This window comes from Quercus suber, unplaced genomic scaffold (genome assembly GCF_002906115.3).
Source record: "Quercus suber isolate HL8 unplaced genomic scaffold, Cork oak 2.0 scaffold_166, whole genome shotgun sequence".
NCBI lineage: Eukaryota > Viridiplantae > Streptophyta > Magnoliopsida > Fagales > Fagaceae > Quercus > Quercus suber.
The window spans coordinates 966,598-984,904 of record NW_027069627.1 but is presented as its reverse complement, the minus strand read 5'-3'; the positions used below and the strand labels follow the sequence as shown (position 1 = coordinate 984,904).

Below are 18,307 nucleotides of genomic sequence, written 5' to 3'. Positions count from 1 at the left end.
TCTTCCAACCTAGAGAATGATAATTTTTTATTTGCTATGTTATATATAAATTTGTTGAATTTGGTTTAGTTTTGAGGTACAATTTGGGGATTCTATAAATCTTGAAGTTTTAAGTATTGAGGTTTTTAGTATTTGTGTCTCAGTAGGTTGATCTTAATTTTTCACCTTAAATGCTTTTTATTTAGGTTCATGTGATTTTTTGTTTTCTTATTAAAAGCTATGATTTTTTGTTGATTAATTATTTGTTTGGATTAATTTCAATTAATTATTTGTTTGGATTCAACATAAAAGATAATGGAATCAGGTATTATAATTTTGATATTGTTCCATCTTTTAAATTGTCTATATTGTTATTATTACGAGAAAGTCATATTGCTACTCAAATTTGAAACTTGGCGTGTTTTCCTCATATCATTGTCTTTGTTTATATATTTGCAATTTATATTAGTTTTGAGTGTGTGTGTGTGTATATAACTATTGGGAGTTTTTGTTTTATTAAATTAAAAATTGTAAATTACTTTGTAGGTTTCGGTAACTATGCACTTGCAACTCAATAACGTTCAATGTTAGACAACACTTCTAAACTATGGAAAAGTATAAAAGTTAAGTATTTTATTATTTTTTTCAGAGTCAATAGTTTTTCTATGCATCACACGGGTTAGTGACTAGTTAGTTATAAAATAATAGCATTTACAACATGTGTCAGTCAAAGACTTAAAGTTGGTCTTGAAGATTTTTTTGTGTTTGGGAAAAGTAGTAGATTTCACTGAAACAAAACAACTATTACATCAGAAAAACCTAGTCCTTAAAAAAAGAAAAAAAAGAAAAAAGAAAAAAAGAAAGTAATCTTGAATCAGGTGTGCAACAGTGCAAGAAAGTCTGGATAGCTTCCCTTCAAAATAATCTCATTTGAAAGATTCAGTGCATGATGTGCAAGCTCAAGAGCATTTGCATTGAAATTAAAATTAAACTATAGTAAAAGGAAACATAGTTAGGTTATTTCTGAATGATATAAAAGTTTTACATAATTTCAGAAAGAAAGAACCAAAAGTTAAGCCTACTCTTGTACCTAATAATTTAATATTAGGTGCTTGATATTTCCTTCTTTCTCCCAACACCATTGTAAGTATTTACAACCTTATCAAATAATATTCTCCATTGTTTCAGCTATCATCATATTAAATAAAAGTGTTCCTCAGTAATTCTCATGTGTAAGTTACTATCATTATATATTGTGCTACTTTTCTGAGTGCTAGTAGTAAAAGCAACTAAGTTAGACTAGTTGGGTCATTAATGTGCCATCTGGGTACTAAGAAATTTTCTCTGTTGCTCTGTTTATTTTTTGGGAGTACAAAATGCCGTAGCAAAGAGATTTTACTGATTTCATTGCATGTATAGAGTGGTGGAATTATGCACCATATGTTTAAATATTTTTTTGACAATCTTATAGCACTCTGCTTTTAATGATAGAAACCTTGAATTAGGTTGTTGATTTTGAAATAGTCAAGCTCTAGCAACATTAAGTTATGACCAAGCACCGGCCGGGTTCAGAGCCACCTGTTCAGATAAATTTCACTTCTACGGATCCGGAATGCTGGCATAATTTATGCAGTTATCGGGTCGGACTATTGGCTCTCGGGTTGGGTCCTTGTATTTTCTTTTTTGGGGTTGGATTGGGTTAGGTTGTCCAAGTTGTTTGAGGTTATTTTCTCTAATATTGGCATTCATGACCAAATGGCCATTTTGAGAGCTTGACCAAATCTTTTATTACTTGTCAAATATCATTCAAGTTCAAATTCAAGTTTCAATAGAAAACCTTTTGGCACTAATGATCTAACTCATTTAGAAAACGCAATCTAAAACTATTCCACCTTCTTGATTTATTTCCTTCCAAAACAAAGTTTAAATATAACTCATTTAGCCAAATTCCTAACCTGTCATGAATGACCAAATTCAAAATGGAATTTAATTATGGAATCGAGTTCTGATGAATTAATGGAAGAGTATTTCTTAAGTACTTTCAAAACACGGTGAATGGTACTTTTTCTACTCACATTCATTGTGAGGTCTATTCATTAAATTCATAAAGAAATGCTAGTTATGGAAACTTCAATTGTTAGATATGCCACATGTGAAACTTTAATTTTCGAACTCAGGTGACTGTAAATAAAGTATATAAGGCTGAAAAGCCTGAAATCAATACAAGGCCTTGATAGTATAGACTAATTAAGGCTGAGATCAATTATAGCAGAGTCTGGCGTAGTATAGGAGTAATTGCAAGTTTGCAACTTATAGCACAAAGTCATTCTTTAACTGAATAATACATGGATTAGGATACCATGAAGGAAAACAGGAAATAAAGTGGAATTGGATGGGGGAAATGTATTAAAAACAACAACAACAACAACAGTAACAATGCCCCAGAGGATATACACACAGAGAGATGTGAGTGTAAGTGTGTAACCCCCTGTTACAAGAACACTTCACCGCGTTAAGAAACAAAAGTTCTCATCTCATTCCTGTTGATCTTAATAGTGCACTTTGTAACCCAATCACAAACCCATGAAACCATCCCAAGAAGAAGACAAATAAACCACTGCACCCAATTCAATCTTGCATTGCCTGCAAGAATATGTGCGATCTCAATAAAAGCCACCTGCAGTACCAGATTGAGACCAACAGCAACCCCAAACAATGGGTTTTGATGAATGCTCTTAAACACATTCTTCTTCTCCACTTCCCTTGCATTAACTTGGTTAAAAACTTGGCACATAACAAAACTATTGAAGATGAGGGTTTTACTAACCTCGTTGCTAATGCCGGGGATAGTTTGACCTTTGAATTGAAAAGTCACTAGCATGGCAACTTGATAAAGAGCCTGAGAGACAATGTTTCTACACATGGCCTTGGTGATAAGTGGTTCAGGCTGTTCAGCTTTTCTCGGCCCTTGCATTGTCAGTGGCAGCGTTCTCATCTGTTCATTTGCTGGTGGGTCTGTCAACAATCCAAGGCCACCAAGAAGAGCCACAACAAAGTTTGCCCATAGAAATTGGAATGATGTAATTGGAGAATATCCACAAAACATTGTTGTGATGGAGGTTATCAACAGCCCTGCTATACTCATGGTGAGCTCAAGTTGGATATACTTTTGAATATTCTCGAAAGTACATCTTCCAAACCTTACAATGTCGATCAAGAAACTGAAATTTGTATCCCTAATGATGATGATGTCCGAACTTGCTCTAGCCCTTTCGGTGCTAAGAGTGCTCATCGTAATCCCCACGTTAACTTCTTTTAGCGCTGGAATCGCATTTGTTTTAATTCCAACCATTGCTACTTTAAGGTCTTTATCCTTCAAATATTGCACTAGACTGAGGCGGTCAGAAGGGGTTGAGTCTCCCATCAAGACAATTTGTTTTCCTACTATACTCATCTTCTCTTTATCGGTGTAATTCCGAAAGTCTTCACCTTTAAGCTCCAGACTATCTGGTAGCTTACACCCAAGAGCTATGTCTTTTAACACTGAAAGATTATCTTCTGAAACCAGTATGACGTTAAATCCAAAATTTATCAAATAAATTATTTCTCTTCCAATTGTTTCTAGTTTTGAACTATGCCAACCCGTTGTATCAATGCAGATACTTGTGACTGAACTCATGGTGAGACAAGCAAAAGGTTCTTGAGCAATAGCTCGGTCAGACAAAATCTTCTTGTTCCAAAAAGAGATAGCAAGTGTGATTACAAAAGGTATTCCTTCCATTACTCCAACCAGCAACATAGAAAGGGAAGTTGCTAAACTACTGATCTTCCCATTTGGTTTCACGACAATTTTCTCAATTGCATCCATAATCTCTTTCATTGTATTAGGTTTCCCCTTGAGCTCTGGGAGGTTAGAGTCAGCATCTTCCTTCAGAAGCATAAAACGGATGAATAACACTACAATGATGAGGATTGATATTGAAAGACCAAAAATTTCTGTTCCTTTGTTCACCTTGTCAAGTTGCCTTGGTAATGGGGTCTTATCGGGGACATGGGTAGCCTGCTTAATCAAAGCACCCAATCTAGTGTCCATGCCCACTGATGAGACTATCATGAGACCATTTCCCTCGATCGCCTTTGCACCACAGAACAAAAATGGGTTCTCCTCATTAATCTGGGCATCATCATCATCCACTCTTAATGTTTCACCAGCTATGAACAAACCATCAGCTGGGACAGTATAGTCCTTCTTGAGACGTATTATGTCACCAATCAAAACATCGTTGATATTCACTTTCTGAAAACCTCCCCTTATAAAAACATCAACCATCATTCTCTGCCTTCCCCATAGTTTATGTTTTCCCCACATCAAATGTGAATGATCAAGCTGAAACTCACGTAGCGTATCAACAACCACAAGTACGATGATGGCGAGAATTATGATGACCCCTTCGTACCAACCAGTACTCGGGCCTTCCTCCTTGAGACCAAAGCCAAGTGATAGCACCGCACTCACGAATAGAAGCAAAATGGTGTAATTACAGCATGATTTTAGGAGAAACTGAAAGAAGCCTAGTGCAGAGGTTTGTATTGCAGAGAGTATGCGTTGAGAATGCAAAACTTGCTCATGACCAAGGATTCCCTTCTCTGAATCAATACCTAGAGCCATTTCCATTATTTGGGTTCTTCCAAATTTGCGTATAGAATCCAAGTCCTTCTCCTTTACCATCTTGGCAATGTCACGTAAGGGTTTTTCCTATACCAAATAGATGATATATTGGCATTTTGGCTAAATGCAAGCAATAATGTAATATGGATAGCAAGTAAACTACATTCTAATTTATCAAGTACCACAAGTAATTTTTAAGTGAGACTAAATGCCATTGAGTTCCAAGATTATCCATGATCACACTAAATCTGACTAGAAATCGAGTAGATTGAAGCCTAACCTTGGTATACGTATATTTCAGTTTATCTGATGTCACTTTCACAATTTCTTGGATAACTTCTGATTCCACCCTGCAATGAAGAGAGAACAGTAAGTAGTGAGTTTGAAGTTCGAACCTCCCATTACAGGATCCAAATTAGAAATTTTTAGTTTGGTTGATAAAAACTTAAGTTCCAACACAAATAAATGTATATACACACCCTATAATATAAAATCTGAATATAACATTAGTGTAGTTTCATTTCTTAACAAAACCAGGTTTAATTTTATAGATGTGCAATATACATCCTATGATATAAAATTATTGGCTGGATTTGAAAAAAAAAAGAGAGGTAATCTAATTTAATTGCTACCTATGTTTCCATGTTCGAGTGGGTTTCAAGTCAAACAGGTTTTCAACAGAAACGTCTTGAAGTAGTATAGTATAAGCAACACCGTAATTTTTTCTTCCTTTTGTTATTAACTTTTTCATTTTCTATTCAAAGTTTTCTAAAATAGTTTAGTAATGTATGACCTAAGAACATATGTTAGTAAAACCCTATATTATATATATGGGGTTTTAAATAGTTTGCTTTGTATTTTGCATTTTAGAAAGGGTTGTATTTTCTTCTTAAAAAAAAAAAAAGAAAAAAAAAAAGGGTTGTATTTAAATAGTTTGCTTTGTATCAAGTCAAGGAACAGCATTGAAGAAATCAAGCTTGGGAAGACTGCCTCGAGCGAACTTCATACAGAAAGTTTGTGAAGCCCTCACTTGACATTCTCTCAACCCAAACTTAAACAAGTTTGCTCAACTGTGATTTTAGTAAGAAATAAACTATCTTTGCTAGCCTGACAAGTCTCAACTTAACCTAATTTTTCTTATATAAAAAAGAGAGCCCTTATTGCACAATTGTGAAGGGAGACAAGCTGCCATACCTAGAGCGTTAAAAAGAGAGCCTTCTTTCATTGAACCTAAACAAAAAATCCTCCCCTATGCCTCTACAACGTTGAGCCTAATTTGATTTCTTATAAAACCACAACAGCTATTAACTATACCAGTGCATTCATTAGTGTTTCCAAAAGCATTTTCCAGATTTTTCCAAAAGCTAATAACCACAAAAGCATTTTCCAAAAATTTTGAAATTTTTTTAATAAAAGTTGATAAAAAGACTTTAATTAAATAAATCTGAAAATTAAAGGACTGAAATGAATGAAAGCAAAAAGATTGAAATAAATTCTAAAGAAACAAGAGTTTTGCATTGTAGCCCAAAAAAATAAAACATTTTTGTTATCCCTATTTTTTCTCCCCCTTTCCAACACTTGAGAAATTCTTTTTAATCTTCTTATTTTAATAATTTTAACCTTATCATATTCTATACCTTAAATTCTATCATTTTATTTCAAACTAAGGTATTTCTTGATAAATTAATCAAATCTTACTCTGTTGATGGTAATACAAATCACCAATCATGTGTAATGTGGCCAAATTGAACACGACATATATTATAGTCCAAACATTGTGTTGTTGATGATGTAATTCATGGTATGTGTAGGAAGAGTTGTTTGAAAATTTAAAAAATAAAAAATGTTTTAAGTACATTACCTGCCATCAACATTCCACCCAGAGAGATTGGCCACTTGTAATGCAGCAGCTCTCCACGTTTTCACTTTGTCTATGTTATACCCGGATAGTTCATCAGGCCTAGAAAGAATCTCAGCAACAGAAGATGGAAGAGGTCCACTTAGTCTTCGCACATCCGATGGACTCACGCCATAAAAAATAGGTAGAACTGTCATTTCCATTTCGATCATACATAGACAGATCTTTTCAAGTTCATCCAAGCACCGACTGGAAGATACATAATTTTTTGAAAAAATAACAATAGCTAATTTCGATCCTTCTATTAATTTTGAGTGATCAGATGAAATAGAATCTCCTCCCACCAATTCCTCACTGCCTGTAACAGTTATCCCTTTCATCCTCAAAGCAGCATATAGATGATTTGCAAAACCAAGGCGTGTGTCCTCGCCTCTGAAACTGAGGAAAACATCATTTTTCCACTGTCTTGAAGAAGATGACGATGACAGTGAGGCTCCTTGAGTACTCATTGAAGCCTTGGATGTATGATGGTAAATCTTGATCCACAATAAAAAATAAAAATAAAGAAAAAAAAATGATTTGAAGGATGTGTGTGGAAAGGAAAACAACTAGAGAAGAAGAATATGATTTGATGTGGATTTTTTTATTTATTTCAAGAGAGAGTAATAGAGAGACAGAGAAAGAGAAGAGAGTTTGAAACGCGATTGTAATGCTCAAAAGCCGCTTTGAAACAACCGGGAGTTCACCTTTTCTTGTTTCTCTTTCCCGGACTGATTATTCTTGAACGCAAGTATATATATATATATGTTTTCCAAAAAAAAAAAAAAATAAACACACTTTGATTTTGTCAAGGCTCTTGTAGGCAGCCGTACATGATAGGTACAACAAAATGAAAAAGGTAAGCAATTTCAATGATGGTTGAGTTAGATATTGTTCAACATATTTAATAAAATTTTAACAAAGGTGTACCTGTAAAACATATTAAACAATTTTTTATTAATACCAAGAAGCAGACATGTTTTCATACAAAGAGATTTTGAGTTAATATAGATTCTAGGCTAAGACACCACATAATTTTTTCTACCCACTTAGATCTTAATTTGTACCTTTATGGTTCTCTTTGTTTCTTTTTTTGTTTTTATTTTTGGTAACTGAGTTTCTGTCATTCAGTGGAACATATGTGTAGATTGTGGTGATTATTTTAAAAATTTGCTGTTAAATAATCCTTAACCCAATTAATAGTTAAAATAAAATTATTCACCTTAAAATAAGAGCAACTTTCTTACCAGTAGCTAAGTTAATTTGTTTCAATTGTATCAATTAGAGGCTGATATCATACAACCAAAATCGGCTTGAGCAACAATAAAGAAAACTCAGCGAGACCACCCATCCCTGAGAACCAAACAACACTGATTAATTAGCATATAACATGGGGAAAAAAAAAAGTGAACACAGGCTATGTATCTGCGCAAGTGCTTTAATAAACTTTTCCCAATTTAACTGTTTCTAATCCCCAAAAAAAATACTGAACAAATAAATATGAATAATAGGGTCATCAAGTCAAAAATAAAATTTATAAGTTTTCTTTCAAGCATTTTATCAAACACTATAGATTCAAAATAAAATATATTTTTACTCTTGGGCTCTCTGCAATGCGAATCCTACAAAAGTTTTGCCTCTATTGGTGTTTTGAATGTGACCCAATCCGTATAGATACATGGGTCTGTGCTCCAATTGCACGTGGCATAGAGGAGCTTAATTGCAGGAAGAATTGAAGAGTTAAGAAAGGGAAAAAAGTGAACTGGTTTATATAAAAGCTAACATCGTTTCAACTTCTGAGGTTGTAAAGAAACAACATTGTTTCATAGATAAGAGTGCAAAGATGAAAGAACTCAGAGTGCTACATGACAAAACCTCACATTGACTAACTTCGCATTGGTTCTCAATAAAAAAAAAAATAGCTTCACGATATTATGGCAAATACACATTTATTTATTTTTATATTTACGGGTAGAATGTCATAGAGATTGTTAACCTATTCTTTTTTTTTTTTTTTTTTTTACTTCAATTTTTTTTTGTCACTTTAGGCATAGTAATAAGGTTACCAATAATATTAACTTTGTCATTTATAATTAACTTACATCATTGAATAGTATCTCTATAATTTTATAGCGATAACACACATCACATTAAGTAGTAACTTCAAAATATTGTGGCGGCTATAATTTTTTTTCATTGTAGAGTGTGATGGGGTCACAAAAGATTGATAATCTATTTATTTATTTATTTAAAATTTCAACTTTTCTAGTCACTTTAGAGAAATAGTAATAGTAATAAGGTTACCAATAATAGTAACTTTGTCATTTATAATTAACTTACAAAATTGAATAGTATCTCTATAATTGTATAGCAGTAACCAGGGACGGAGCCAGGACTTGGAGTTAGGGGGGGCAAAAGTATAAACAAAAAAAAAAAAAAATTTCAAACTCCAAATAAACATTCATTTAATAAACCATCAACAAAGAAAAATACACAAAATTATTGTTTTTTAAGATATTACAATGCAGTTATTTATGAAAATGGAACTCGCCGTCTTTTTAAATCTTCGAAATCATCTATGATTGAATCCGTACTAATTGTCGCGGCAATGTCCCTTTCAATGAATAACAATATAGCATTTGACAAAAACTCATCTTCCATTTTGTTGCGAAGGTCAGTTTTGATGATGTTCATAGCTGAAAATGCTCGCTCTGTAGTTGCAGTAGAAATAGGAAGAGTAAGCACAAGCTTGACCACTCTATAAATAAGCAGATAGTATTCTAATTTTCTAGTTCTCACCATCCATTGGCACAATTCAGAAATATTTTTCAAATTCTTGAACCCTGAATGCTGAACTATATCATACTTATAAAGATCAAGTTCCTTTTTCAAATCATTCTTTTCATCATCTGTGAAGTCTACTGGATAAAAATTACCTACCAATGAACAAATATCATTGACTCAAAAAGATTCATATGCCTCTCGAGGGTCTAGAGTTGAGCTAAGCGTAAGTAACTCCATGGCATGCTCACTAAACCGATGATTTAGTTCCTGTAATTGAGAATCTATTCCTGCATTAAAAATATCTACTTTATAATAATGCTCATTTTTAAAGTCCTCTTGTTGATGACGAGATCGACCAAATCTTGCAACATAACGAGGATTCATATCAGGGACATCTAAACCACGTTTCTTACAAAATGATATCACAGTAGCTAGTAACTCATCCCATTTCTCATCTCTAAATTGTTGAATAAGTTTTTTAGTGGATGAAACTAAATGCATAGCATTTAAAATGTCTTGCGATTGGTTTTGCAAAGCTTGACAAAGTTTATCCGTGATCCCCATAGTTTTATTAACAAAATGCAAGATGAAGACAAATTCAAATGAAATTAATTCCTCATAAGCAGACTCTGCTTCTACTTTTTGTGAAGAATTTCCTTCATCCATAATTTTGAGTAGAACTTCACATGTTGGACTAAACAACTTTATCAAGTTAGAAACTAATTTATAATGCGAACCCCAACGAGTATCTCCAGGTCACTGTAAAGTGACCATCTGATTAAGTCCTTTCCCAGTCTCAAGCTCTTCAATATCAATCAAATATGCAATGTCAGAAGCTCTAGCAATTTTTAATTGCTCAATACGTTTGCATGAAGCACGAATATTATTGATAACCAAAATCAATTTAGTGAAAAATCTATTAAGAGGGACAACTTCTTTTGATGCTCCTACTAATGCCAATTGTAAGCGATGTGCAAAACAATGTATGTAGTAAGCATATGGACAATCATTCAGAATCAAAGCTTGTAATCCATTCCACTCACCTCGCATGTTGCTTGCACCATCATATCCTTGCCCCCGAATGTTTTGGATATCTAAGCAGTAATTAGAGAACAAATGATATATCTCCTTTTTAAGGGTTACTGCTGCAGTGTCAACAACATGAACAATCCCAAAAAATCGTTCTCGCACAAAGCCATTTGTATCAACATATCTTAAAACCACAACCATTTGCTCTTTCATGGACTCATCACGAGCTTCATCAACCAATATGCAAAACTTTGCATCACCAATTTCTTCCCTAATTGCCTTCTTCACTTTGGTTGAAATAACATGTAGAATTTCTTTTTGAATCTGAGGTGACGTGTAGGTGGCATTTTTTGGAGCTTTTGCCATTATTTCAACAATATTATTATTATAGCCCACCATCAAATCCAATGTCGTAAGAAAGTTTCCTCGATTGGTTGAAGTAGAGCTTTCATCTCGACCTCTAAAAGCAATAGCTTGCAAGGAAAGATGTCGAACAACATCAATTGAAGCCTTTAATCTTATTCGATTATTTGCAATTTGTTCTGAAGTGAAATTGCTCACTACCCTGTCTATGTGTTGAGACTGGTTCATCAAATCAAGACACACTTTATGGGCAATTCTATGAGTGGAGTTAAGATCTTTCCCCATATGAAGAATAAAAGAACAATTTTCACCATTTTTAACTTTCTTCCAACTCTTAAATCCGTTAACTGTGAATGCATTTTGTCCATCATGCCCAGTTGGCTTATGAAAGAGAATGCATGGTAGACAAAAAGCGGCATCTTTTTTAGGAGAATATTCAAGCCATGGCTTAAAGCGATCATCTTCATACCAAGAACCTTGAAAGCTTCGACCCTTCTCAGATTTTTAAAATTTTTTAAAACAAGGCTGGTATGGACCCAACTTAATGTAACGTCGCCAGATCTCATCTCGTTGATCAACATGATAAGTATATATTTGTCTACGCAATCCAGGATCAAGTTCTAATTGCAATGAACTCATATCAACCTTTTGAAATTTTGTTTGAGAATTTTGCTCAATAGGGACATCAAGATTTTCCTCAACAGGTTCATCAGGATTTTCCTCAATTGGGACGTCGAGATTTTTCTCAACTGGGACATCAGGATTTTCATCAACATTAGTGGTTGGCAATGTTGCACCACTAGTATTAGCTTCTAAATCATTTGAAACTTTTCTTTTGAAAAAATCAAATATGGTAGTTGACTTTTTCATAATCTACAAATAAAATAAAATTTGAAATTATTATGTTATTATATGGTCAATAATCTACAATCATTATACACAATAAACAAATACTATGCACACAAACATTCAACAATTAACCAATAAATTTTAAAGTTACAAATATCTCTTTAATTATTTATCTAACTTTAATGTTTTAAAAGACACTAACTAAAAGACAAAAAACACTCAAAACAAAACTACCAAAATAAATATCACAATACATAGGCTATTTCACTATTGCTAAAGACAAAACAACAACAAAAAAAAATTACAAAATATCAATGACTTGTTGACTGTTGCGTGTGTAGTTGTGTTTGTCAAATTAGATGCAACTTTTTCATTTATAAAAGAATGCTAAAGGTAAAGACAAAGAGGGTTTGGTTCAGTTCTTATTTACCTTTCTTTTTAGTCTTTCTCTCTGGTATCAGGTCTCTGCGTCCCAAACCCCAAGCTCCCAGGCCCCAGCCGCTCAGCGTCTCTGTCCCTGACTGGCTGACTACCTTTGCTTCTGCCGCTGCCGCTGGCTACCAATTTCCTCTCCTCTATGTTCAGCCGTAAGTTAGGTTTTTCTTCTTTTGTTTTTGTTTTGTTTTGTTTTTGTTTTTTTTTTGTTTTTTTTTGAATGGTTTAGAAATCTCCTTTTTTTTTTTTTTTTTTTTTTTTCCTTTTATTATACATGTGAGGTAAGTTGGGTGTTTCCTACTTCTAGACTAGGTAGATATTTAATTAGAACCGGCTCTGATTTTTTTTTTTTGGTGTTGTTTGGGCTTAATTTTTATTGTTGGGCTAATAATTTTTTATAGCATTTTTATCAATAATATTGTTAAGGGGGCAAGGTATAATTTTATTAAAATAAATTGCTAAAAATAATATATTATATATATACTAAAAATTTTTTTGAAAATCTGGGGGGGCTACTGCCCCCCAGGTCCAAGAATAGCTCCGTCCCTGGCAGTAACACACATCACATTAAGTAGTAACTTCAACATATTGTGGCGGCTAAATTTTTTTTTTCATTGTAGAATGTCATGGGGGTCACAAAAGATTGATAATCTATTTATTTATTTAAAATTTCAACTTTTCTAGTCACTTTGGAGAAATAGTAATAAGGTCACCAACAATAATAACTTTGTCCTATCTAATAACAGCCTACGTTATATTGATTAGTAGTTTCATGATATTGTGTGTACCTATCTATCTATCTATCTATCTATATATATATATATATAAATTCTCTGATCCACCTTTTCCACATTTTCTATCTCTTTTCTTTTTATTTACTTTATTTTCTCTTGTTTGATTTTTCTTGGTTTCTTTTTTAAAGGTCCAGTTGGAAAGTTTGAAGGATTGGGGGTGTTTTGAAATTTGCTGGGATTTTTTATCTTAGCTGAAGGTTGTGTGTGTGTGTATATCCTTGGTGTAGATCTATTCAGAGGGTGGAAATTTGTGTAAAAAGGGAGAGAGTGCAGATCTATTCTAGTGTTCTTGAGCCAAACATAGGTGATTAACTTCTAAAATTTTCACAAATTTCCTTATCCAAATCTTAATGCTCTGTTTTTTTTTTTTTTTTTTTTTTTTTTTTTTTAACGCTTTTTATGCTTTTAATGGTGAAAGTGATTAGGTGAGTAATGGTTGCATAATGGAGCTTACCTTATGTGAATAAAGTGGTTCTTTTTAACCTCGTGTAGGAAGCTTAGAATCGAACCTAACTATAGGTGAGTAAACTGTAATCAACCCCAAGTATTAATAGGGAAACTCATGACACTAACTTTGTCATATCCAATAGCAACTCATGTTACAGTACACGGAAACTAATTTCTAATGCAGCTTTTCTTTTTTCTTTTTTTTTTTCATGGTAGAATGGGATTGTGTTATAAAAATTTGTGTCAAATACGAAAATTTACTTCATGTTTTTTAGTAACTTATTTTCTGGGGGTAAATAACAATAACCTCTCTTGAGATTTGAAAAAATTTCAAAATTATCTTTTATTTTTCTAAATGACAATCCACCCCTAAAGGTTATGAGTTAAATAACAAATAATCCCTTATTTCCATTTATGTCTATCATAAATTAAGTCATAATACATATTTTTCAAATTATATTATAATATGGAATTACCTTAAAATAACGTTTACTAATCACATTGGTTATACGATAAGGAAGTTTTTTTTTTTAAAATTAAATTAAAAACAAAAACAACAAAGGGTAAGAGTCATTTTTAAAAATTGGAGGGGTTTTCAACATTCTCCAAAACGTTAAGGAGGGTTAGGTAATTTACACTCTCTTTTCTTCTTCTTCTTCTTTTCTTTTTTATTTTTTTATTTTAAAAATTTTGTTCACTTTAGGGAGATGGTAACTAGGTCATAAATGATAGTAACTTTGTTGCATCCAATAGTAATTTACATCCCTTTAAGCTGCAACTCTATGATTTTGTAGCAACTGGCAAGCAGTAATAGGATAACACATGACATTAACTTTGTCTTATCAAATGTAACTCATGTCACATTGAATAGTAAATTCATAGTTTTATGGTAGTTATTATCGTTGTCATGTTAGATTGTGATAGTCACAAAAGATTGTATGTCTAGCTAAAGAATTATGGGAAGATTGTGTTAGGATCAACCATCAACATCCTTTCTTTTGAGGCCAAAAAACACTTAAGGGTAAAATGGTCGTTTTAAATATTTTAAAAAATTTTTTTTTCTTTTTTAGAATGAAGCTCCAAATTTCATTATGAAAAGGTTTTCATATTAGCTAAAATTACAGTATTAAGGTGTGGTGGAACATTATCTATCCATATAGAAAAACTTGTGACATGTTTAGCATGTCTAGCAAGGTTGTGAGTTACAAAATTACTTTGACATCAAACATGTGAGAATATCATATTACTAAAGGTTTTCTGTAAGATTTTTCGCGTCCCCAATTAGATGGCCGAAGGAAGTAAAAGAATCATCTATGTCTCACAATGAATTAATGACCTCTAAATATGCTTCGAGAATGACCGAGGTAGTACCAATTTCCTTAGCAAAAATCATAGCTTCCACTGCATAGTTGGTCCAACACTAAAATCCATATCATACAAGGCCATCATGGAATTTAAGGGCAAAATGGCCCTTTTAGAGTCAAATTCAAGGTTTTAACTATGGTTTTAAAAATTGATACGGTCAAAGAATTGGTTTGTACCTAATTCCTGATTCAACACGGTTTTTACCGATTTGACCAATTTTTACTGGTTTTTAGGGATTTTACCAAACCGGACTGGTGCTCGCTCTCGATTGAACTAGTTGAACCGGCTGATCTAATATGGTTTTTTAAAAATAGTGGTTTTAACCAAGGTAATACAAAGCAATAATTTTTGTTGGTCCAAAAATAAGTTTATCATACACACACGTAGAGTATTAGGTAAGTTAATTTTAATTAATCCTTAAGGTGAATTAAAATATAACTAAAATCTTAGTTTTTATTGGTTTTAATGGAAAATACTTAAGGCGTGAAAGTACAATTGTACAAGTTTCTAGAATTATTTAAATAACCATTTATCTTTTATAAGATAGATAATTATCTTAATATATATTAATCATGGTGCGATATCAGTCAAAAAAGTAAAACCCATCATGACACCACTAAAATCTCATGTTTAATTCTTGGCCACCCCTCCTCACACCTTTATTAATAAAGTCAAATACTGAGCATAGTCCTAAAGGAAATCCAGGTCTAGATGGAGCAGACCGAATGGATGCAAGGGTCTCGGGTTTTTCTCTCAACTTGGGATGGACAAGCAAACTTCATGCTTGAGACTAACTCGATTGGGTTTACAGTTAGCATATATAGCATCTTGGTTTTACAAAATTTGTGTGTAAATAAATTCTAAAAAAAAGTGTTGAAATTGATTCAATCTCAATTGAAAAATAAATTGAGTTCGAGACTAATTCAACTCAACCCCGTCGATTTATTAAGAAATAAGAGTATACAAAACTCTTCAAACACCTAACATTCCTTCAAGTATGTGTACTTATTCCATCCCACACACACCAAATTATTACAGAGACTCAAAGATGGCTCAAAGATGCTGACTAGAAGTTTCAAACTCAAAACCACCCTCAGTATTTATTTTTATATATGATTGCAAGTCACATATAAACCCTCACACAAATTTGCTGATATTATGGCTAATCAAGGAATTACTCAACAGAACTAGGAAGTTTTTATGACACGTTCCCTACATTTTTGCTTAACTGTTTGTTTTGTAATTGTTGAGTGGTGTGACTTTTTCTTCGAGCTTGTCCTAATAAACCTTGCTTAGCTGAATTTAGTGATTCATGCGGCAAACCTAACTATACCATATGCATATATGGTCTCTCCCTCAAGAAAGCTGTCACACATTAGAATGAGATTAAAAAAAAAAAAAAAAAAAAAAATCTGTTGTATTCGGGGTTTGGGTTTTTTTGAGGGTTTATACAAATAGTAGTAGTGTTGTTGAATTTGTAGATTATGATTATGCTACTTATTAGATAAGAGATCATGGATGGATTATGTCTTCACACTATCTGGTTGTGTTATTAGTTGAAAATCGATTTTGTAGTCGATAATTGCTTTGTATACTATAGAGGCAGAGTATATAGTAGAAACAAAGGCAATAAAGGAAGCTATTTGGTTAATAATCGTATGTATCATGAGAAAACCGAACACATTGGTGTCAAATACCAATATTTCATTCATGAGATTGTATCTCAGTGCACCACGGTAGTCAAAAAGGTAGTAAAAAACAAATAATCTAGTAGATATAATGACTAAGCCAATTCGTTTGAATAAGTACAAACATTGCATGTACTAGATTGGTGTTTTGTAGTTTGTGAGAGCACTTAAGGCCTTTGGTGGAGGCCACGGAGAAGTTTCGTTTATGCAACTTGACCAAATTCAAGCTAAGATGAAAATTTGTTGAGTTGGTACAACTTTTTAATTGGTCATATTGTCCTATCGATATTAGGATTTGTTTAGCGGACTTTAGTGATTCATGCAAGCAAACCTAATTTTACCATTTATATGTGAGTGTGGTCTCTCACTCAAGGAAGCTGTGCCAAATGTTACAATTAGAGAAAAACCAAAACATCTCTAATTCTTGGAGAGAGAGAGTTCTTTGGGTGGGTGTCTTTGTGCCCCTTTGTAATCTTCCTATTTTCTCAATGAAATTTTTTCCTAGATATCTTTAGTGGACATAGGTTTAATGCTAAACCATGTAGCTCTTTGTGTTCTCTATGTGATTGTTTTTTTCCTATTTTTCATAGGCCTACTATTATTTTGTTACACACAACAAAGAGGTAAACCAAAAAAACTTTTTTTTTTTAATCTTAACAATAACACATCAAAGTTTTCTATATTACATGTAATTTGAACCATACTCTTGTTTATGAACAATATGATTTTTATATGAGTCTACCACTAATATGATTTTTTTACTTACCAATAATCACTTACTACGTCAGTATTTTTAAAATAATTTGTCTTTAACATTTTTCATTATTGTTAAATTTGTACTAGTTCAGTAATATATATAATTCTTAATTCGCGAAAGAGCAAGACAGAGAAAGAGCCCTATTTTTAGACCTGAGGCCTGAACCCAAAACAACTAACGAAGACAACATGCCCTCATTTTATCCACTTGCTCCGCTATGTAGAATATGCCATATCGAAATTCGACTTGATCTACGAACAATCTAATCCAAGAAACTTCAATTTCTGTACACTTTTCACCATCAAATAACAAAAAAATGGTCCTCCACACACATGCAACGCTTTTAATACACACAAATACGGATATGCATACCAGTACATTTTTTCCAACTAGACAATTTATGAATGAGAAAAATTATGCCCCAAGAATATTGATTTAGAAAATATTTTTAAAATTTTTTAATGGAAAAATGGAAAAACAACAGACTATTTTGTAGTTTTTTTTTTTTAAAATTTTTTATTTCTCATGAAATTTGTATTCAAACTTTTTAAAAATAATCCATTATCAAATGTCCTGAGAACACTCGTTAACAGGTTCCTCTATCAATTTTCAGAGAACACACAAAAGTTTGTAATTATTAGCTGGTCTTCTAATCCTGGATCAACCAAGTTTACGCTGGTGAGATTTTACTTCTGCCACATCCTGTAGCGACTTGAGAATCAAACTTGGCTATATCGTGGCATAAAGTAACCGTTGAAAGTTATTTTCCAGGAGAGAAACAATAAGAGAATATAGGAATAAATGTAAACATACATATGGGTATATATATATATATATACACACACACACTTTCTTATGCTGTGTTTAGATGAGAAAAGAAAGGTGGAATTTTTATAATTTGAAATTTTCAAATATTAATTTCTTGTTCCAATTAACAATAAAGTGAATAAAAGAAATTTAGCATCCAATTCTCAATTTCAAATTCCATGAAGAATGGTATAATTTACAAATTCTATCAATGTTGCTAATGTTATAGAATCCACTATTACTAATCTTATATTATCACCTCTACAACTATCACCTTCACTATCATTGCATGTAATTGCCACCACCACCACCACTGCGCTACCACCGCTACCATAACAATCACTATCGCCATTGCTACTACCTTCATTCTACTTCCGCCACCATTGTAGCTACCATCATCATTGCCACCACTCCACCATCAACATTGTTGCCCTCATTGCCACT

The 18,307-nt window shown here is 32.8% G+C and overlaps 1 protein-coding gene across 1 annotated transcript; it reads right to left on the bottom strand.

The window, feature by feature from the left end:
* Nucleotides 1-2,218: 2,218 nt before the first annotated feature.
* Nucleotides 2,219-7,319, bottom strand: LOC111988447 (calcium-transporting ATPase 12, plasma membrane-type). Its single transcript, XM_024020248.2, has 3 exons — nucleotides 6,510-7,319; nucleotides 4,929-4,998; nucleotides 2,219-4,735 (listed from the first exon to the last, which is right to left on the bottom strand). Exons 1-3 carry the CDS (start codon nucleotides 7,013-7,015, stop codon nucleotides 2,492-2,494), a joined length of 2,820 nt encoding a protein of 939 aa, XP_023876016.1. The 5' UTR covers nucleotides 7,016-7,319; the 3' UTR covers nucleotides 2,219-2,491.
* Between the last annotated feature and the right edge of the window lie 10,988 nt (nucleotides 7,320-18,307).

What these genes read in the sequence shown, in the direction of transcription:
- LOC111988447 (XM_024020248.2), bottom strand. Translation starts at nt 7,015, where the DNA reads ATGAGTACTCAAGGAGCCTCACTGTCATCGTCATCTTCTTCAAGACAG. An exon ending in GGGTGGAATGTTGATGGCAG is followed by an intron (nt 4,999 to 6,509) that starts GTAATGTACTTA and finishes TCTTCATTGCAG; the next exon opens with GGTGGAATCAGAAGTTATCC. An exon ending in TGAAATATACGTATACCAAG is followed by an intron (nt 4,736 to 4,928) that starts GTTAGGCTTCAA and finishes TATTTGGTATAG; the next exon opens with GAAAAACCCTTACGTGACAT.